The 18,282-nt window shown below is 33.3% G+C and overlaps 2 protein-coding genes across 7 annotated transcripts in view; one reads left to right on the top strand and one right to left on the bottom strand.

The window, feature by feature from the left end:
- Window positions 1-14,281, top strand: part of LOC106068456 (adhesion G protein-coupled receptor E2-like) — a 123,954-nt gene extending 109,673 nt beyond the window's left edge. For 3 of the 4 annotated variants that reach the window (XM_056028169.1, XM_056028171.1, XM_056028168.1), the window contains 13 exons: window positions 250-757; window positions 1,096-1,232; window positions 2,000-2,094; window positions 2,883-3,060; window positions 4,210-4,458; window positions 4,894-4,933; window positions 5,813-5,910; window positions 6,342-6,466; window positions 7,234-7,341; window positions 7,797-7,957; window positions 8,328-8,406; window positions 8,890-9,019; window positions 9,586-14,281. In XM_056028169.1, coding sequence (XP_055884144.1) covers window positions 250-757; window positions 1,096-1,232; window positions 2,000-2,094; window positions 2,883-3,060; window positions 4,210-4,458; window positions 4,894-4,933; window positions 5,813-5,910; window positions 6,342-6,466; window positions 7,234-7,341; window positions 7,797-7,957; window positions 8,328-8,406; window positions 8,890-9,019; window positions 9,586-10,200 — 2,523 coding nt within the window. In that variant the 3' untranslated portion in view covers window positions 10,201-14,281. The remainder of the gene's footprint in view (window positions 1-249; window positions 758-1,095; window positions 1,233-1,999; window positions 2,095-2,882; window positions 3,061-4,209; window positions 4,459-4,893; window positions 4,934-5,812; window positions 5,911-6,341; window positions 6,467-7,233; window positions 7,342-7,796; window positions 7,958-8,327; window positions 8,407-8,889; window positions 9,020-9,585) is intronic. The other variant, XM_056028170.1, reaches the window with a different exon arrangement.
- A 319-nt stretch (window positions 14,282-14,600) lies between these two features.
- Window positions 14,601-18,282, bottom strand: part of LOC106068454 (uncharacterized) — a 6,977-nt gene continuing 3,295 nt past the window's right edge. For all 3 annotated transcript variants that reach the window (XM_056028180.1, XM_056028178.1, XM_056028179.1), the window contains exon 3: window positions 14,601-15,893. In XM_056028180.1, coding sequence (XP_055884155.1) covers window positions 15,417-15,893 — 477 coding nt within the window. In that variant the 3' untranslated portion in view covers window positions 14,601-15,416. The remainder of the gene's footprint in view (window positions 15,894-18,282) is intronic.

The following is an 18,282-nucleotide window of genomic DNA, read 5'->3' as shown; positions in this document are numbered from 1 at the left end:
AAAGTGATAGGATCATAACATCGAGAAAGCTAAAAGCTAAACAAAAACAATTATTTATATCACACAGATTTATATGTCTAAGTCGATCTTTCATATATTTATGTGACTGATCAAAACTAATTGATACAATTACAATTAATATAACTTTTAAAAAGTTTTTTTTTTTATTTTTCATATTTTCTTTCAAACTTGTCTTATTAAAACAATTTCTTAATTAATTTTCCTTTATTTTTATCTTTTTTTCTGTAGCCTTGTAAAAATGGAGGCAGTTGTAATCTTGAACCACCAAACGGCTACAACTGCGCATGCCGTCCAGGATACAGCCTGGATGATTGCTCCAAGTTTGACCCTTGCTACAGCCAACCCTGCCAGAATGATGGCCAATGCTTACCTGACAAACAAGAGACAAGCTACAGCTGCAAATGCAAGCCAGGCTTTATATTATCAGACTGCTCGCAGGCTGACCCCTGCTACAGCTCGGGCAAGTGTAAGAATGGGGGCACTTGTGTGACCCAAAGTGACGGTGGCTACAGCTGTGACTGTCTGCCTGGGTATTCCTCGCATGACTGCAGCCTGGTAGTTCCCTGCTATGTCAATGAGTGCCAGAATGGAGGGCTGTGCACAAATCTGTCTCTCACAGAGTTCAAGTGTGACTGCCCTGCAGAGTGGATAGGCTCCAGATGCGATATCAGTGCAACCTGCCTGGAAGATAAAGAAGGCTGTGTCTGTGTAAATAAAAGATTGCAATGCCTTATGAGTAAGTAGTTTTTAATTGATAAGCTCAGTACATGTAAGTTAATTTATCTCTGTGTAAAGTATCATAAATTTTCAGTTTTGTTTAAATTACTTATAAACATTAGATTTATAATAATTACATTTGTTGAGGAAAGACAAACACCAGTTTAGCTTTTCTTATCTTGTCTATAAAATGATGCACATATCTGTAAATTATTGGTTTATTGCTATTGTTTTTTTTATAATTTGTATTTTGCATTCAACTTTGTTAATCATTATGATACATTTTTTATACTACATAATCAATTGTAAATATTTTTTTTCATTAAATATTCTTCATTACTATCATTTTGGATAAAGCATCTGGTAATGTCTCTCAGAGACTCAACAATCTTTTGGACCAGACGTCCGACCCATCCAAGTTGACAGCTAAGCAAGTCATATTTTTCACAGAAGCATTGTGGGATCTATATAACGAGACTGTTATAAATATCAGTGTGAGTCTGCATTATAACACTTATATTGTCTGCTGCCTTTGATGTAGAGTTTTCATGGGCTGAACTAAAATAACAGCAAGCTTCATGAGAGAAAACAAGTTCCCCTTTTAGACCATGTGATCTATAGGGCAGAGTATGTAAATGTCATCTGTTTCTATAGCTGATGTTTAACAAGGGTGTCATGTGACCTGCACACTGACCTTTAATTTCCCAAATTAAGGTCAGTTACCCAGTTGGATGGATGCAGAGGTGTCCTAAAAATGCTAAAAATCTCAATTCCAATCTTGACCAAGATTTAAAGTCAATCACTTTATGAGGATTTCTATTTTGAGTCATTTCCAATTTTATCAACTTAGATTTTTTACTTGAGAAATCCAGAGGGAAACCAAATTTAGTTTAGCACTATACTTACTAGTGACATTAGTTTATCCACACAAAAATCTATTTTTATTTTAGCTATACCTAAAGGTCCAAGAATTTATGAAATCTTCAGCCCATCCTTTAAGATACTTTATAATAGTATCTACCACATTCTTTTCTCCTCCAGAATTGAGGCATTATTTCTTTTCATTGTTCTTCCATCATATCTTCTGCCTCTCCAATTCTATTGGCTAAATCTGTGTCTTTCTGAAATGTCATGCCCTTTTTTAAGTTTTGTTAAATGTCTAGTTCTATCTGGTCTTTAGAGCCAGGCTTATGAATGTTTCTGATTATACAAGTACAAATGAGAAATTTTACATTTATTTTCATTTTTTTGTTTTGTTTAGTATGCCACCATTGCTTTTAATGTGATTGGGAACCTTGGACGTGTCAACACTTCTGTCAGCTATGAAGCAGAGAAAGTCAGCAGTACAAACACAAAGTAAGAACTAGAGCTAAAGACTAGACTTGTAAAGCAATCTTCAGGCTTGTAAATTCACTTTTGTCTAGAAATTGTTTTGAATTTATATTACTTTCTTTTCAAGAGAGTTTGTTTATCATTTCCTAAGCTAATAGGGTGTGAGACTAGACTATCATATGGCATCTTTCAGTTGCGAAGGTACTATGAAACATCTCATAGAAAAGAGATGAATGCCTGGGCATTAGTCATGGTTGGAATGATGTCAACCACACAGCAATGCCCCATTCTCCATATATCCGAAGAAACAGCACTGTATCTTTTCTTGATATAGCTTGTAGATCTATTGATTTCAATTTATGCACCTCACTTATAGACTGTTCTGTGAAAATAAAATTGTAATAGATGATACAGATCTGAACACATTTTTATATAGTATTTAGTGGCAGGGCCCTTTTGTGAAAATTTCTCAATTATGAGGCTTTAAGAAACAATAATGTGATTTCAACAATTCTTAAGATTCAGGGCATGGAAACATTATTTCATTCCTTCCTTGCATCTAAAGCTAGAGTTGTAGCAAAGTGAGAAATATTTGTTTACTATGTTGATGAAGGTTTTATAGTTATATGAATAGTGGAAAGCAAATCATTCTGTATACAATTTAAAAGTGTTTATATATTTTAAAGAGACAAAAGTGTTTTTTTGATTACTTGCTCTCTCTCTCTTGGACACTGCCCTTTCCTACTAATTAGGTCAATAAAAAATCTTCATTTTCTGATTTTTTTTTATTTTTTTTTGGTATCATTGTAAAGGTTGAGACTGTTTCTGGACAACTTTACTTCTGAGGTCAACCTGACTGAGAAAGGGGAGGTAACAGTACCAACAAAAGATTTTGAACTGAAAGCAATGCTTCTTGAAACAGTCAAAGAGCATCAAAATTACACGTTTGAAGTTGAATTGAACTTTAACCAAACTGAGGCTATCCCTGCAGTAAGGAACTTTAACAGTCAATCATTTCATTCATGGTGTTACTGAAATGTTTTCAGAAAATGCCATAACAATATAATACATCATTTTAATAACTTCATTATGGATTTTTCCTACATTAAAAAACAATGAGACATTTGGTTATTTAGACAATATCTTATCTTATAAATTACAGATTTCTCTTTAAAAAAGAAGATGATTACGTCTTATGCATCATTCATCTAGTCATGCATATTAACCAATGACTTAAATTCTGCCAAGTCACTGGTTTTCCTGGCTAGCTCAGGCAACTCATTCCATGCTCTAATAGCACTAGGGAAGAAAGAGCATTCATACAAATTTGTCCTAGCATCTGGAACGAGAAATGTTCCTTTAACTTTGTGTCTTTCTAAGTATTTTATTACATTTTGTTTTTGTATTTGAAGATTATGGTTCAGTGTTTTATGTGTAATTGCTACTTTACTTTTAAGTCTTCTATCCTGAAGGATTTCTAAATTTAGTTATTTTAGTCAAATGTGAATATTTACATGTGGAGACATATGCCTTTTGTGAAAATTATCATCTAGAAATCAGGTTCTAATAGAGGGGGCAATGAAACGGATGGTTGTGTGAAATGTGTGAGTTTGAATCTAGCAAGCCAGCCAGCTGCCTGGATGTGCGCTATGCATGCTAGACTGTTGTTTGGTCATCTCAATGGTCCCGGGTTCATACGCTATGCACTGTGCACTGCCATCCCCTGTCATCCTGCGGGAGGTTTGGGCACGGATGTAGATTCTTCAACTCTGAAGGAACATCCAGAACATGTTTCAAAACATTTTACAAATTTAGTCAGAAGAAAATCGGTTGGAAAGCATAGAGAATTTGTTGTGAAGTTCTTTTTCTATGTTAGAATTAAACAGCATTTAAGTGGTCAGCCCTAAATAAGTTAGTGTTGTGGTCAGCCCTAAATACATTAGTGTTGTGGTCAGCACTAAATAAGTTAGTGTTGTGGTCAGCCCTAAATAAGTTAGTGTTGTGGTCAGCCCTTTATAGTAGTTAGTGTTGTGGTCAGCCCTGAATAGCAGTTACTGCTGTGGTCAACATAGTACTAAGTTCGTCAGCCTTTAACCAAAGGAAAAACAAACATGCTACTGAATTTTTTCTTATTTCTAGCATAATGTCAGCATAGCACTTCCCACTTCTGCAGTTAGTGACAGCAACAACAGCTCCTCTGGGGACATCAGGTTACAGTTCATTGGCTACAAAAGATCTCAGTTGTTTGTTCCAATTGAAGGATTCGATCAGCTTGGTACCATAGCAAGTCAATATCTGGGGCATCAGAGAGTTATCTCTGCAACAGTCAAAGGGAGAGAACTGTACAATTTAACAGACCCTGTAATTATTCAAATACCAAAGATTCAGGTTTGTGTTTTCCTTACTTTAAATACCTTTTCAAATTGTTTTTTTAGGTCTTCTTATATTTTTATTCATTAGTATTTTGGGATTAAAAATGATGTGTAATTACTGAGCTTATATGCAGAACAAAGGATAAAATCAATTTGGTTTAGAGTGTTTTAGTTGTAAAATATTTTGTGTTTTTCCACATAATTTAGATGATATTGAAATGCTGGTGAAAGATTTAATTTATTGTATGGTACTCATTGGTTTTTAGCTAAAGGTGTTTGTCCATAAGTCCTGATTTGAATAGAGAACTGCTTCACTTTCGACAACGTTAGACTGTACTAAGATACATTAGACAAACTTTGAATCTGGGTTGATTTAGAAGATTATTAATTATAATTGCTCATTGTTTGTTCTTTAGATATAGGTCTTACTTTTTCCTAATTGTCATTTCAGGCTGGTGTGAACCACACTTGTGTGTTCTGGGATACTACTGGTAATGTTCTTTTCTATGTGCATGTCTGTTATTGTTAATTTTCCTGAATTCTTTTGGATGAATGGTCTTGACAAAGTTTTATGTAATAATATTTTTGAAATATTTAGATACTTCAATGAATTTGAATGAAATGAATTTATGAAAAGTATTTCTTAGTCCTAGTAAATTTTTCTACAACTGGAGAACATTTATTTCAAAACATATTTATCGGAATCAAAGTTTCAATCTGAAAGAAAACAAAAAGTGTTCGTAAATATTTTTAAAAAATTCTTAACTCTTTCTCTCCTAATTGATGATACCATCGTTGATTTGACCTCATTAAATTAAATCATTATTTGATTTTATAAACTTTACTTTGTGTTGTATAAAAAGAGCATGCTTTCCAATTTAACTCTATACCAAATGAAACACTTTCTGATAACAAACAAAAAAGTTATTGAAGCTTAATCAAAACATGATACTGAAATACTAATGAGCAAAATGAATAATTCCGTTGGAACGTGGAATATAAATAACGAGAGAAAGAGTTAAACATTGCTTTTGATATTTAATGATTTCAGGAGATGTGAGAAATTTACATGATTAACTCTTTCCCTCCGTAATTATTTTTGAACATTCAGACGGAATTCATTTTTCTCATTACTATTTCACTACCTTATTATGATTAAGCTTCAATAGCTTTGTTCGTAGTGTTCAGAAAATGTTTTATTTGGTATAGGATTAAAGTAGAATGCATGCTCCTTCTATATTACATAAAGAAGGGCTTTTAAAATTAAATATTAATTTAATTTCATTTCATAAGGTCAAATCAATGATGGTATCGTCGATTAGGAGAGAAAGAGTTAATAATAATAATGTTTAATTTTTTTTTTCTCTTAGCAAGCACTTGGTCAACTGAAGGGGTGACACAATTTGAAGATGACTTAGATATGGTCATCTGTCACTCCAATCATCTCACTAGTTTTGCTGTACTGATGGTCAGTTTAATATTTAGTTTTTTCAATTTTAACTATTTGCCTTATAGATATTTTAAGTTAAATGAACTTCAGCAAGAATTAGATAAATCTAACTTCACATTTTTAACAACTAAAAGGGCTCTTGTGAAAACTCTATATTAAGGATGTAGCATCAGCTTTTGATTTCCCTACTTGATTTGATCAAGTTGAGAAAATAAAACTTACATTAATTTTAATACAATTGTTAGGGAATTCTCAATTTTTAATGAAGGGAGCCTCTTATCTACTTTAATAAATTTATGGACTTAAAATAAAAAATATTTTTTTTTTATTAATATATTAAGATTGCATAAATAGGTAACTCTCACCATTTATAAGAAATATACCAATTTTGTTCAATATTTGTATCTGTTGTTGTTTCTTCTAGTTTTTTAAGAAATTTTTTTTTGTAGGATACATCACCAGCTCAACGTTTCTCTAAAGTCCATGAGGATGCCCTGACCTACATAACCTACATTGGATGCGGTATCTCTCTGGCATGTCTCTTCCTCACAGTCTTGACGTACTGCCTTTTCAGGTTTGGCCACATTCCCAATTTATTCATAATGTTTAACAAGATTTCAAGTTTATCTTCTTCTTCTTCTAGCCAGCTTTATTGCTGCTGAGATGTGAGCTCTTTTGCAGACTGTGCCAAGGGAAAAAAGTGTGCTGTTTTCTTCAGTTGTTCAGCACTGCCGTACAGGGTGTTGCTTATGTTGGGCTGTAGTGGAAGTAGGGTCTGCCTAAGGTGGATTAGGGAGGGGCATTTAAAGATGATATGGTTTGGGGTTTCAAAGGGGTGGGCGCAGTGTCTGCAAAGGGGTAGTTGTGTGGAGTTTATTTTGTTCAGGTGGTAATTTAATAGTGGTGTGTGTCCTGTTCTTAGTTGGAAGATTGTAGATTGTTCTTTGTTGGGATGGAAGTTAATACTGTCCAGTTTGTTAGGCGTAGTCATTTCTCTGTACATGGCTCTGCCTGTGTTTCCTGATGCCCATTGGTTGAGCCACTCCTCTTTGTGATTGTTGACTAACATTGACCTTAGGGTGAGGTAGTTAACAGGTCTATCTGGTTGTTCCATAGATGAACCTGCCTTTGATATCTTATCTGCCTTTTCATTTCCCATGATGCCAATGTGTCCAGGGATCCACTGTAGTGTGATATTGATATTTAATTTTGATATCATCTGGTGGATTATCACAATGAGTGTTTCAACTCTCTTGGGCTGTTTGAGGTGCTGCTGTTTATCTTAAATACAATTATAATTTTAATTTAATTTAATGATTACTTTTTATTTTTACATCACAGATGTCTAAACAAAGAAAAGTCTGGTAAAATTCTGATCCAACTTGGCTTTTCTTTAATTTTTTTGAACATAATCTTTCTGGTTGGTTCTGTTGATGTCTCAGGCTATAGGTGAGTCAGATATTTGTGATTTTAATTTTGCAATGAGATTCAGCTTGTAGTGCTAAAAAAAAACACAAAAAAAAAAGCAATTTTTTTTGTTTTTTTTTAGGTATGGAACATATAAATTTAACAAACATGTCCAACTTAAGTTATATTTAAAGATTTTTTTAAAAGATATATGTAATGTTGTTGGGTTAGAATAATATGTTAGCATTTATTTTTTTTTGGATTAAATTGTAGATTTGTGTGTTATTATAATCAGGTTGCATGAAATGAAAGGTTACTTGTAATGTATGGATTAAAACAAAATTAGTTTACAAATTATACACATTGAAAAAAAAATATTCCCCTTTTTTTGTATGCATTTTATATTATTTTTATGTCTAATATATTAATGGATACAAATATATAATTTTATTAAGAAGAATCCTGCACATCATTTGACCATTTTTTGTTTGATGCAGTAATGTTGGCTGTGTGGTTGTGGCACTTCTCCTGCACTATTTCATCCTTGGAGCCTTCATGTGGATGTTAATTGAAGCCATTGAGATGTATCAGGCTCTTGTCACAGTCTTCTCAAAGTATGAAGGATACTACTTACTGAAGCGATGTATAGCAGCCTGGGGTAGGTATCAAGTAACTTAAGCCGTTGTTGTAGAAATATATTTTAACAGGCTTTGAGAGAAAGTTAAGTTGAACAAAACACAAACAATATTACTATATTTTACTTGTTATTATTTATGATAATACAACTTGTTATGGCTCAAGACTCTTCAAAAATAAGCAGACACTCTCAGGTTCTATTTTTATAAACACTTTAATGTTCTTATAAATAAAGAATGTAATCATAATATTGAAATCTCTGTTCATGTCCATATTTTCCGGCTTCCTCTTTTTTAAACCTCCCTTCCATCAATAACCACATTCGCACCATTTGTCATTCACACCATGCTGCGCTACGACCGTAACAGTCATCTGTTGTAAAAACTTTTCAGGAGTACCACTTTTGATAGTTGGCATCACTGCTGCAGTAGATATCTACAGCTATCATAATGATCAAGAGCCAAGAGAAATGTGAGTTGAAATAATTTTTGTAATTTTGTGTTTCACAAAAATGTTCAGCATACTGCTACCAACTTCTCCCATTTTTACAGGCAGTGTTAAATGTAAATTTTAGTTTTTAGACAGATGCCTAAATTTAAGTCCTTGGATTTAGTTTTCAAAATTAAAGGGTGGCTTTTATTAAGTTATACCTTTCAATTTCCATCTTATATCATTTGCCAAGTCTTACAACATGTTTGTGTTGAAAATTAAGATTAAGCTGCTATACTTCAACCATTTTAAGTGTGCGCTTCAGCATCATCTGAAACCAAAAATATTTCTTTTTTTTTTTCACATTTCTACTTTTTGATATTCTGCTTTAACGATAACACAAATGTCCACATTTTTTTTACAGGCTTGCCCAGAAAAGTTAATCCACTTCGAATTGTCGATTAATAACCTTAGTATATGTGGTTGACTCTATGTAAATGACTTTTTTTTTGTTTACTTTTACAGTTGTTTCCTTACCAGTCAAAATGCTGCTGCCTACTACAGTGCCCTGATTGCCCCTTGTTGCCTCATTATTCTTATTAACACTGTAGTGTTCATTATGGTATCAAGAGTCATTCTGAAGCCCAAATTTCAGGTAATTTTATTTTTATCTGAAAATATTTCTTAAGTTCAATATTTATTGGATGACTTCCCTTTAATTCTAAAAAGACCAACATATTTACAGATTAATTGAAAGCATTTTATAATATTTTTAAAACATTTGAAATTTAATAAGAACTTTCACTATAATCAACTGGATTTTTCTCCAACTGTTAATGACTTTTTTAATCACCCAAAGTATTTTAAAATGTTTACATATTTTTTTTTATGTTTTATTTAGTGGAAGACACAAATGCATTCTTCAAGCCTGCCCTAAAATTTTATATTTTTTAGTTAGATATTTAAAATTTAATTTTTTTAACAACTATTTTTTGTTATACCAGTATGGTATAACCATTACTGTTGTCTTGATGATCTTGGGTTCAAACCCTACTTACTGCCAACCCCTTTCTATCCTACAGAAGTTTTGGGTTGGAGGTGTAATATAATTTTGTATTCTAAAGAAACATCTGAAACATGTAAACAAAAAGCACTTGTTTAAAACTGGATGAGTGTGTGTCTTATTATATTCCATGAATTCAACTTTTGACTTCTCCACAGCAGCAGTTGACCACTGAGACTGTCACCATCACACCTGCACAAATCAGAGGAGCCTTTACAGTGATGTTTCTGCTGGGAATCACGTGGGTGTTTGGGCCCCTGGCCATCAATGAAGCTAAACTGGTTTTCAGCTACATCTTCTGCATCTGCAATTCTCTGCAGGGCTTCCTGATCTTTGTCTTTCGCTGCCTGTTCAACCCAGAGGCCAAACTGGCATGGATACAGCTTTTCAAGACAGGGACACTCAAGCGAAGGCGTGGCCCATACAAATCAAGCAATTCAGACTACACATCCAAAGCAGTTGACAACAGGTTTCAAAGCAATAGCAATGGAAGTGGATTCAGTGGTCAGATGAGCACAAAAATGAGCTTAGCTATAAAAAGTGGCAATGGATGTCATCCACACCCACATCAGCTTCATACAACCAGTAGTTGGCATCCAAACTTAAATGGAACCAAATCCGACAAAGTTGGCAACACCAGCCATGGTGCCAACTTTCCCTTAGGCAGTAAGAAAGACCGAAGAGAAAGCATGGATTATTCTGTTGATACCAAACGGGAGTCTATTCCCAATGACTCAATGTCAGAATTTCAGGATGAACTAACCCATTTCTAAATGTTAGTCTCCTTAAAATCCTGTGAGATACATGTCAAAGTCTTTCTTTATAATAAATCCACAAGACAATTTTCTTGGCCAGTTCTTTGGTGCTGACACAGCATCATAAACTGTCTTGCTGTTCCTTCATAAACATGTGATGTTACATTAATAGTTATTAAATTTGAACTGTGGTGAATATAGTTTTAATGTCACATTCAAACCTTTAATGTGCATCAAAAGTCCCATGGAACCATGTCATGTTCAAACTGATATTAGGCCTAAGGAAAGGTCGCATGTATAATGCCAACTTTCAAGTTTAAGTCACATTTAAAGATTGTTGGCTCACAAATTTCAATCTAAACTAGATCTCACATTCAAAACATCCTTTTGTGTCAATTAAAATTAGTGTTTCAACATAATCTCAATTTTTGCTAAAAGGAATTTCTTTAAATTAGAGCATGTAATAATAAATGAACCCCTAGCAGCTAAATAAAGACTAAGTCTGGATATGTTTTTATATATAATTTTCTGAGATAATAATTTAGCACAGTAGATTAATAAATTTAAATTATAGCATACATGACACAAATGTGAAAATTTATCAGCTTTCTATATTTATGGAATCTACACAAAACAGAAGCAGCTATTTAATTTTTCATGTTTAAGTTAGGCTACATAGAAAAGTGTTCACTATTAATTAGCAGATTTTAAGTCTCTAATTATTATGTATGACTAAATTAACACTTATTACATGTATGACATTTAAGTTCTCTTACAATAATAATTGATAAGATAAGAACTACTCTAAATGGTATTACATGTTCAATGAAGAAAAAAGTTACTCTTGTTATGAAAAAAACATTCTATACTCGATCCAGATTTAGCATATTTTTTATTCTGTGAAGTGCATAGCAGGAAAAAAAAAAAGTTGTTTGTATAAATATTCACTGTCTATTGTCTAGTCATGACCTAGTTATCAATTTACTATCTCATAGGAATACCTACATAAATCAGAATGAACAATATAGCTTTCATCAAAAGATATATTCTAAGGAATAGTCAACAATAGAGGTACTCCTGCGTGGTGTTTACACACTTATTGTGCATATAGTGTTAAACCATTTCCTAGATTTCACTTCGGACAAAGAACAACTATATTACAGTTGTTGTTATTGTGGTCTGTGTTGTGTATATTTTTTTTCTAGAAGAACATGTGATGACTTTGACCTCCTGTTGTGTTGACATCATTATCAGTGTTCTAAGTATTCATACTAAATCCCATTAGTTACTGTGCTGCTATTGAAGGATGAAACTTAACACACAAAATATTTATGTACAAAATATTTATTTTTATAGAGATTTTTTTTTTTTTTTTTTTGTCAAATGCATTACATTCTTTTTTTGTCGAATGAATTAAAATGTTATAAATATTGACTAAATGTATAGCCTTTTCAGTCTGTAAAACAGAATGATTGATCGTTATCTTGTTTAAAATGTTCCTTGAAAACTCTGATTATTTTTTCTTTCTGGTAACATTGTTTTAGTTTAGTATGTCAGAAGAATAGTTCAAAACAATATTCATTGCTCTAAAATAAAAAAAAAGTTTTTTTTTTAAAGTTATGTTATAACTATTGTAAATCAAAACTGCACTTTTGGCCTTCTGATACCCCCTGAATGTAATAATTGAAACAGAAACATAACTTGAATTTTACTTTAATTCATGTGTATTCAATTCTTTATATTGTCCTAAAAGTTGAGTGTTTTTGGAACTCAGGGCTCACAGAAGCTTGCCTCCATCAACCTGTCTTTAAAAAAAATGTTCCGTCTGGGAAGGATCTACACAGATGTAAATTTTTTGACATCCCTGTTACTGATGGCGGCTTGAATTCCAAGACACAAGTTAGAGGCAAGGTTGAGCACACCAAGGAAACTCCCCTATATTCTTTCTCTGTACCGCATCAGCCATGCAGGTATTTGCCATTGAAAAACGTTCCCTTGAGGAACAGTGTGTAAATATGTTTGTTGGAGCTTTCTACCATCTCCAGCATTGCAATGGGTTTAGTTCTTAGGCAACCCAACAGGGGGTTCTGTTTTGCTTCCCTGTTGGTCTCTAATCATCTCCTTTAATGACCTCTTCCATCCAAGTACTATAATGAGGCTGGGAAGCATTGCCAGGGTATTTAACTCTTGCCAGTGATGTAGATTTATGGGAAGCAAGGAGAAATTAGTTACTACTTATTTAATAAAAATAATAGTGATCAAGAAGGATAAATGGTGAAAGATTATCAATAGTTCATTAATGTTTGAATGGTAATAGAGTACTACTGTTTTACAAAGAGACATATTTTCTAACAATACCATTGCTATTATATTGTTGTTCTGGTATTTTACAAAGAAATGATTAATGTGAATGTATCATGCTGTCGATGACAAAGGAAGATATGTTCTTGAGGATTAAAAAGTGTCTTTAGATCCCAACTTAAACAATAGTGTTGATGACACTCCATATGTTTTATGCACTGGGCCCCAGATAGATCCCAACTTAAATAATGATGTTGATGACACCTTCCCTATATGTTCTTTGCTATGGGTCCCAGCTGTGGATAAGTAGAGTTCTACCCTGCGAGTACAAGCAAGTAGAGAACTGCTGTCCATGGTAGGACTACCATAAAGAAAGGTAAAACAAATTCAATCACAACTTTAGAGTTGATGCCCTTGTTCATGTTTTTGACTTGTTTTAAAAACCTGTGGTCTGATTGTGTATAGATCTGATCATGTGACATTTGCAAAACAAATATCTGTTTGTTTGTGACTATTTTTTTTTTAGATATCAAACTTAATGAGATGATTGTTTTTCAGTGATAAAAACTGAATGATTGTTTTTTGAGCATTAGCTGATGATAATACATGTATAACACATTGCCTTTGATACGAGGTTGAAGAAAAGTGCAGTATTTCACATGGCTATGTACACCTTGCTATGACTACACATTTTGTCACCTCTAACACTGACAAAGCAGATGTCTATCAGGAGGGTTGGGTTTATATTACTACCCTTTCTACTGCACTTATCTTCAGAGGTAGATTTCCATTGTCCCTCATATGTATAATGATGATAGATTTTCCACCTTGTGACTGAAATATTGTATTGCTCGTATTATATCATCAATAATATTTTGAAATGTATGACTTGAAATGTAATTTTTTCTTGCTAAAATATGTTCAATGACTTTTGTATTATATGATATTGAAATATTCTGTTTTCTTATACATTGAGATAAATATTTGTTTAATCGTGAAATTTCATTTTGACTGATGTATACATGTCCATTATTCTGTTACTGGAATGCAAATTATGAAACAGACAGAGCCAGATAGTCAGTCTCAGACTTTGTAATAGTTCAGAGTTTGTTTGTTTTTTCTACTTGTATAAAGCTTTTCTAAACTATTAAAAATTGTTTCTACAAAATTTAAATGTAGAAAACATTTTAGTCAATTAGCCTACAAAAACAAATGTTTTAACTGTATGTCAAAGTTCATTGTTTAGCTAAGTTACAATAAAACTAAATTGTGTCACTATGTTTTCATCATGAAATGTAATACATAAGATATTTACTGACAGTTGCTGATATTTTTCAATGTTATTTATTTATATTTTTTGCATTAAATGTCAAAGGATAATTTTTTTTGTCTTTTGTTTATTTTTCTTTGCTTGGTGCTTTAAAAAAAAAATAAACATGTTATGAAATCCATTCAATAAATATTTAGTAACAATATCAGAATTTGTTTGTGTGCTTCTGTGTCTTTATTCTAGATTCTAACATTGAACTTAAGAAACTTGATGCACATTTTAAGACTGTTCATGAAGCAGTGAAGGGTCAGTTGGACTTGATGATTTCAGGGGTGATTTGGACCATGCCTCTCCTGTGTGAGCTCTATATGGCCAAGACCAAAAAATATTGGGTATCTTTGATCTAGAGCTTTTTTTTTTTTTTGTTTTGGTGTGGCTGGTAGGATTTCTTTTTTTAAAGTGAAGAGTGGCTACCTAACCTTTTTTGTGCATGCATTTGTTTGAAATAGCCGACACATTAGTCCAGGGAGCTGAAAACTAGATTTTAATTAAAAAAGCTTTATGATCAAATTTGTAAATGAAACATAAGCAGGACATATTGAAACACTACAGAATTTGTCAAGACTGACTGTCATCACCTAACGTTGCAATTTGTATTATATGGTTTAGATTAATTTGGATAATGGAAGACATTAAATGGCTTTTTTTGCAACTTATAAAATATAAATAATTAAGTATTATATGTTATGAACATAGTTTGACTAATGGAGTCTATTAATCAGTTGAAATATTATAATCCAGTTACAACTGTTTATATGTTCAAGAAAGAAAAAAGCATAAACCAAAATTGCTTTGTAATGTTTTTCAGAGTCATAATTTATTATATTTATGTTAGGCTTTAAATAACCCCACATGATAAAGTTGATATAAAAACATAGAAAAATGTAAAAGCTTAACAAGACCAAACAACATTATAAGCAGACCATACAAATACAAAAAAACAAAGTTTATATAAAGAACCTAGCAAAGTGCCAGAAAAAAATACTTTTTGATAAATAAAAATAATATAGGCTTAGCCTTAGGCTCTAAACCTAATTTCTAAAAAATGTTCTGGTTTTATATGAAAGTGTTTAATATCTTTTTAAAACATTTAAATAATATTTCTATTAATCTTTTCTTGTAGATTACAGACATTACTTAAGGAACTGGCTCAATAATGTTTTGCTTAAGGTTATTTTTCTTTTATTTCCAAAAATTTGACAATAAAGTAAGAGACAAAAAGATATTTACAGGGAGAGAAAAGAAAGTTTAAAAAAAATTAAGAATTGAATTGGTTTACATTACAACATCTAGATCTACCGTATATATAAAATTAGTACAGTAATAGGAAATTTTTTTCAAATATATTAATTAATGTTAATCGCTACTACTCGAGTCATTATAATATAAAATATAATGATTATTAATCTAGAATGACTAGAACCTATCTTATTTTTTATCTAAATGTAGGCCTAATGATTTTAGATTCTGTTGTCTAACAGAATATGTTTTTGTTCAAAGCACATTCATGTTTCTGAATAGATGAGTTGAATCGAAGAACTTTAGACGCTATATTTTCTTTGACATGTATGCGTAACCATAGAAGAAGTCTCTTTTATCAATTTCACTTTTGACTTGATAAACCTTCGCCTTCTTCTAGCACAAAATATTCTACCCTTTTCTGCCTGGAGAGTAGTTTGTCACTTTCGTCTCTCTTTTGTCTGAAGAGCAGATTGTCACTTTCGGCTCTCTTTTGTCTGAAGACTTCTCGATCGCTTAGACCTCGTAGAAATCCTGCCCGTTTTTCAGTGTTCCTTTTGTTCTTATTGCTAGGTGGAATCGACTCATCGTCTGATCTTTTCTCTCTAGCTAGATTCAACTCGCTTTTGTCCTCTAATCGTTCCTGTCTGGATAAATCTGGCCCACTTTCCGTGTCTGTCCTTTTCTGTCTGAAGAGCTCAGTATTGGGATCAATTCTTTTCTGTCTAAACAGCTCAGTTCCGGCATTAACTCTTTTCTGCCTGGAAAGCTCTTCAAGGCCTTCCACGAGCTTATCGCGTTTCTGTCTAAAGATTTCAGAGTCGGAGATCACAAGTACTACCTGGAGAAGAAAAATAATTTAATGTCGATGACAACAATTAATCCGGAAATTAACCTATCAGTTAATTAATTTATGGTAATCAATCAATTTTGCTTTATATAGAAGCAGGTAGATAAACCTTGCAGTATTGAGTGATATTGCAGTAATGCCCCCTCTTATCTTATTTTATATAATACAGATGTTACTTTAAAAAAAAGATGATTACGTCCTACGCGTCATGCATTTTAACCAATGACCTAAATTCTGCCAAGTCAATGGTTTTCCTGGCTAGCCTTTATATAAGCTTTGTTTTACAAAATTCTTTTTTTATATTTTGCATGTTTTTTTTTCCATTATTTATATCAAACCGCAAGAACACAAAAGACAATTTAATTGCTCCTCGAAAAGACAAAGCGATTGTTCCTCAAGGTTTGCATAATTGAGAGATGGTTCATTACTTTTCACTTCGATTCAGAGTTTATGTAACGCCCAAGAACTTAGTTCTAAATACATAACAAAATTGAACTTCCCAGGAGTAGGCCTATAAAGTCTTTGAATCACATTTTTGTAAGAGTGTTCGTTCTTGACTTACTTACTTAGACTTAGGTCCTCCCGCGCCGTTCGGCGCATTGGGCGGCAAGCTGTCTCCATAATGATCTGTCACTGGCAATGTCTGAAGCCTCCTCCCACCTGGTGTCCACTGTTCTGAGGTCCTCCATGAAGGTGTGTCGCCAGGTAATACGAGGACGTCTTTCCTCGTTTTGGCTTCCATGTTATCGCAACTCTTGGTGTGCGTAATTCATTTTGACGTAGAACATGTCCCGCAAACCTCATGCGACGTTCAGTCACAACCTCACTAAGTGTTCGACTCCCAGTTTGGCATAGGATTTCCTTGTTTGAGATCCGGTCTGTGTAACTGACTCCCAAAATCCGTCTCAGCCATCTCTGTTGAGCCACATTTAGTCTTTTCTCAATTTTGACAGATGACTTCCACGTCTCACATGCATATGTAGCAGTTGGAATGACGATTGTGTTGAGAAGGTGTATTTTTGTCTCGAGTCCAATGGCTTGGCTAGTCCAAATAGGCTGCAGCCTTTGGAAAATGCTCCCTGCCTTTCCTATTCGACATGCTACATCATGGTAAGCATCTCCATCATTTGTTATGATGCTGCCAAGGTACGTGAACTTGTCCAGCTCTTCAAGCTTTGACTCGCCAAGTCTGACGGGGACACCCTTTGCCTTATATCCAACTCGCATAATTTTAGTCTTATCCAAGTTTATGCGGAGGCCAATTTTGGGTGCCTCTCTGTCTAGGCTCTCCGTCATTTCTTGAATGCATTTATTTGTAGCCCCGAGTAGTGCAACATTATCAGCAAAGTCCAAGTCCGTCAATCGGAGTTGTTCATGCCATGGAATACCAAAGGCAGTCTGGTTCATTGCTCTCCTCATTATGTAGTCGATGGCTAGGAGGAAAAGGAAGGGAGATAAGATGCACCCCTGTCTCACACCTGTCTCGATTGTAAAAAACTCTTTTGTTCTCTCTTCTGTTTTAATGCAGCAACTAGACTGACTGTAAAGGTGTCGTAGGATCTGGACGAATTTTTCTGGGATACCGTATTCTCTAACTATTTTCCATAGTGATTCTCGGTGGACACTATCAAACGCTTTTTTGAAGTCCACAAAACTGATCGTTAGCCGTTGTTGGTACTCAAGACTTTGTTCTATGATATTTCGTAAAACGAAAATCTGCTCTGTACATGATCTGCCTCTTCGGAAACCTGCTTGTTCTTCTCTGAGCCTTTCATCTACAGACTGTTGAAGCCGTCTCAACAAAACAGTTCGTTCTGATCACTGATAATTTTATTATTTCTAAATAATATTTTATCATCATGTAAGTGCAATGTTTTATTTCTTATTGTGTTGCAATATACATTAATGCGCCCACACGTTTCAATATTTATGATTGAATTTCAGTCGTTAACTTGTTTTTGAAAATATGCATATAATTAAAAACATTTCTTTTCATTCAGTACATGTCTTTAGTCAGGTTTAGTTGATATTAACAAAAATCTAGATTTTGTGGGCTTAAATATCTGCCAAAGAATTTAGAAATAGATAGGGGATTGTGGTATTTTTCATGTAATTTTCAATTGGTAAGTCTAAAACATACTGAAACATACATTTCAAAACGTATTTTGTCCCCTTACGTTTCATGTCGAATAAATTAGGCCTAGACAAATTTTGTTCTCACTATAATCACCAGCTATAGAAATAGTCAATACAGACAAGCAAAACAAAAATGCAAGGACAGATCTAGTAATAAGACTAAGAGTGCAACTAATAGCCTATTATTACTACTTCTGCCTGTTCGTGTGGTTTGCGCTCTGGACTGTCGTCCCAATGGTCCCGG

This window comes from Biomphalaria glabrata, chromosome 4, assembly GCF_947242115.1.
Source record: "Biomphalaria glabrata chromosome 4, xgBioGlab47.1, whole genome shotgun sequence".
NCBI classification, from domain to species: Eukaryota; Metazoa; Mollusca; class Gastropoda; family Planorbidae; genus Biomphalaria; species Biomphalaria glabrata.
Note: the sequence above shows the minus strand (reverse complement) of the source record. Positions and strands in the feature narration are given on the sequence as shown.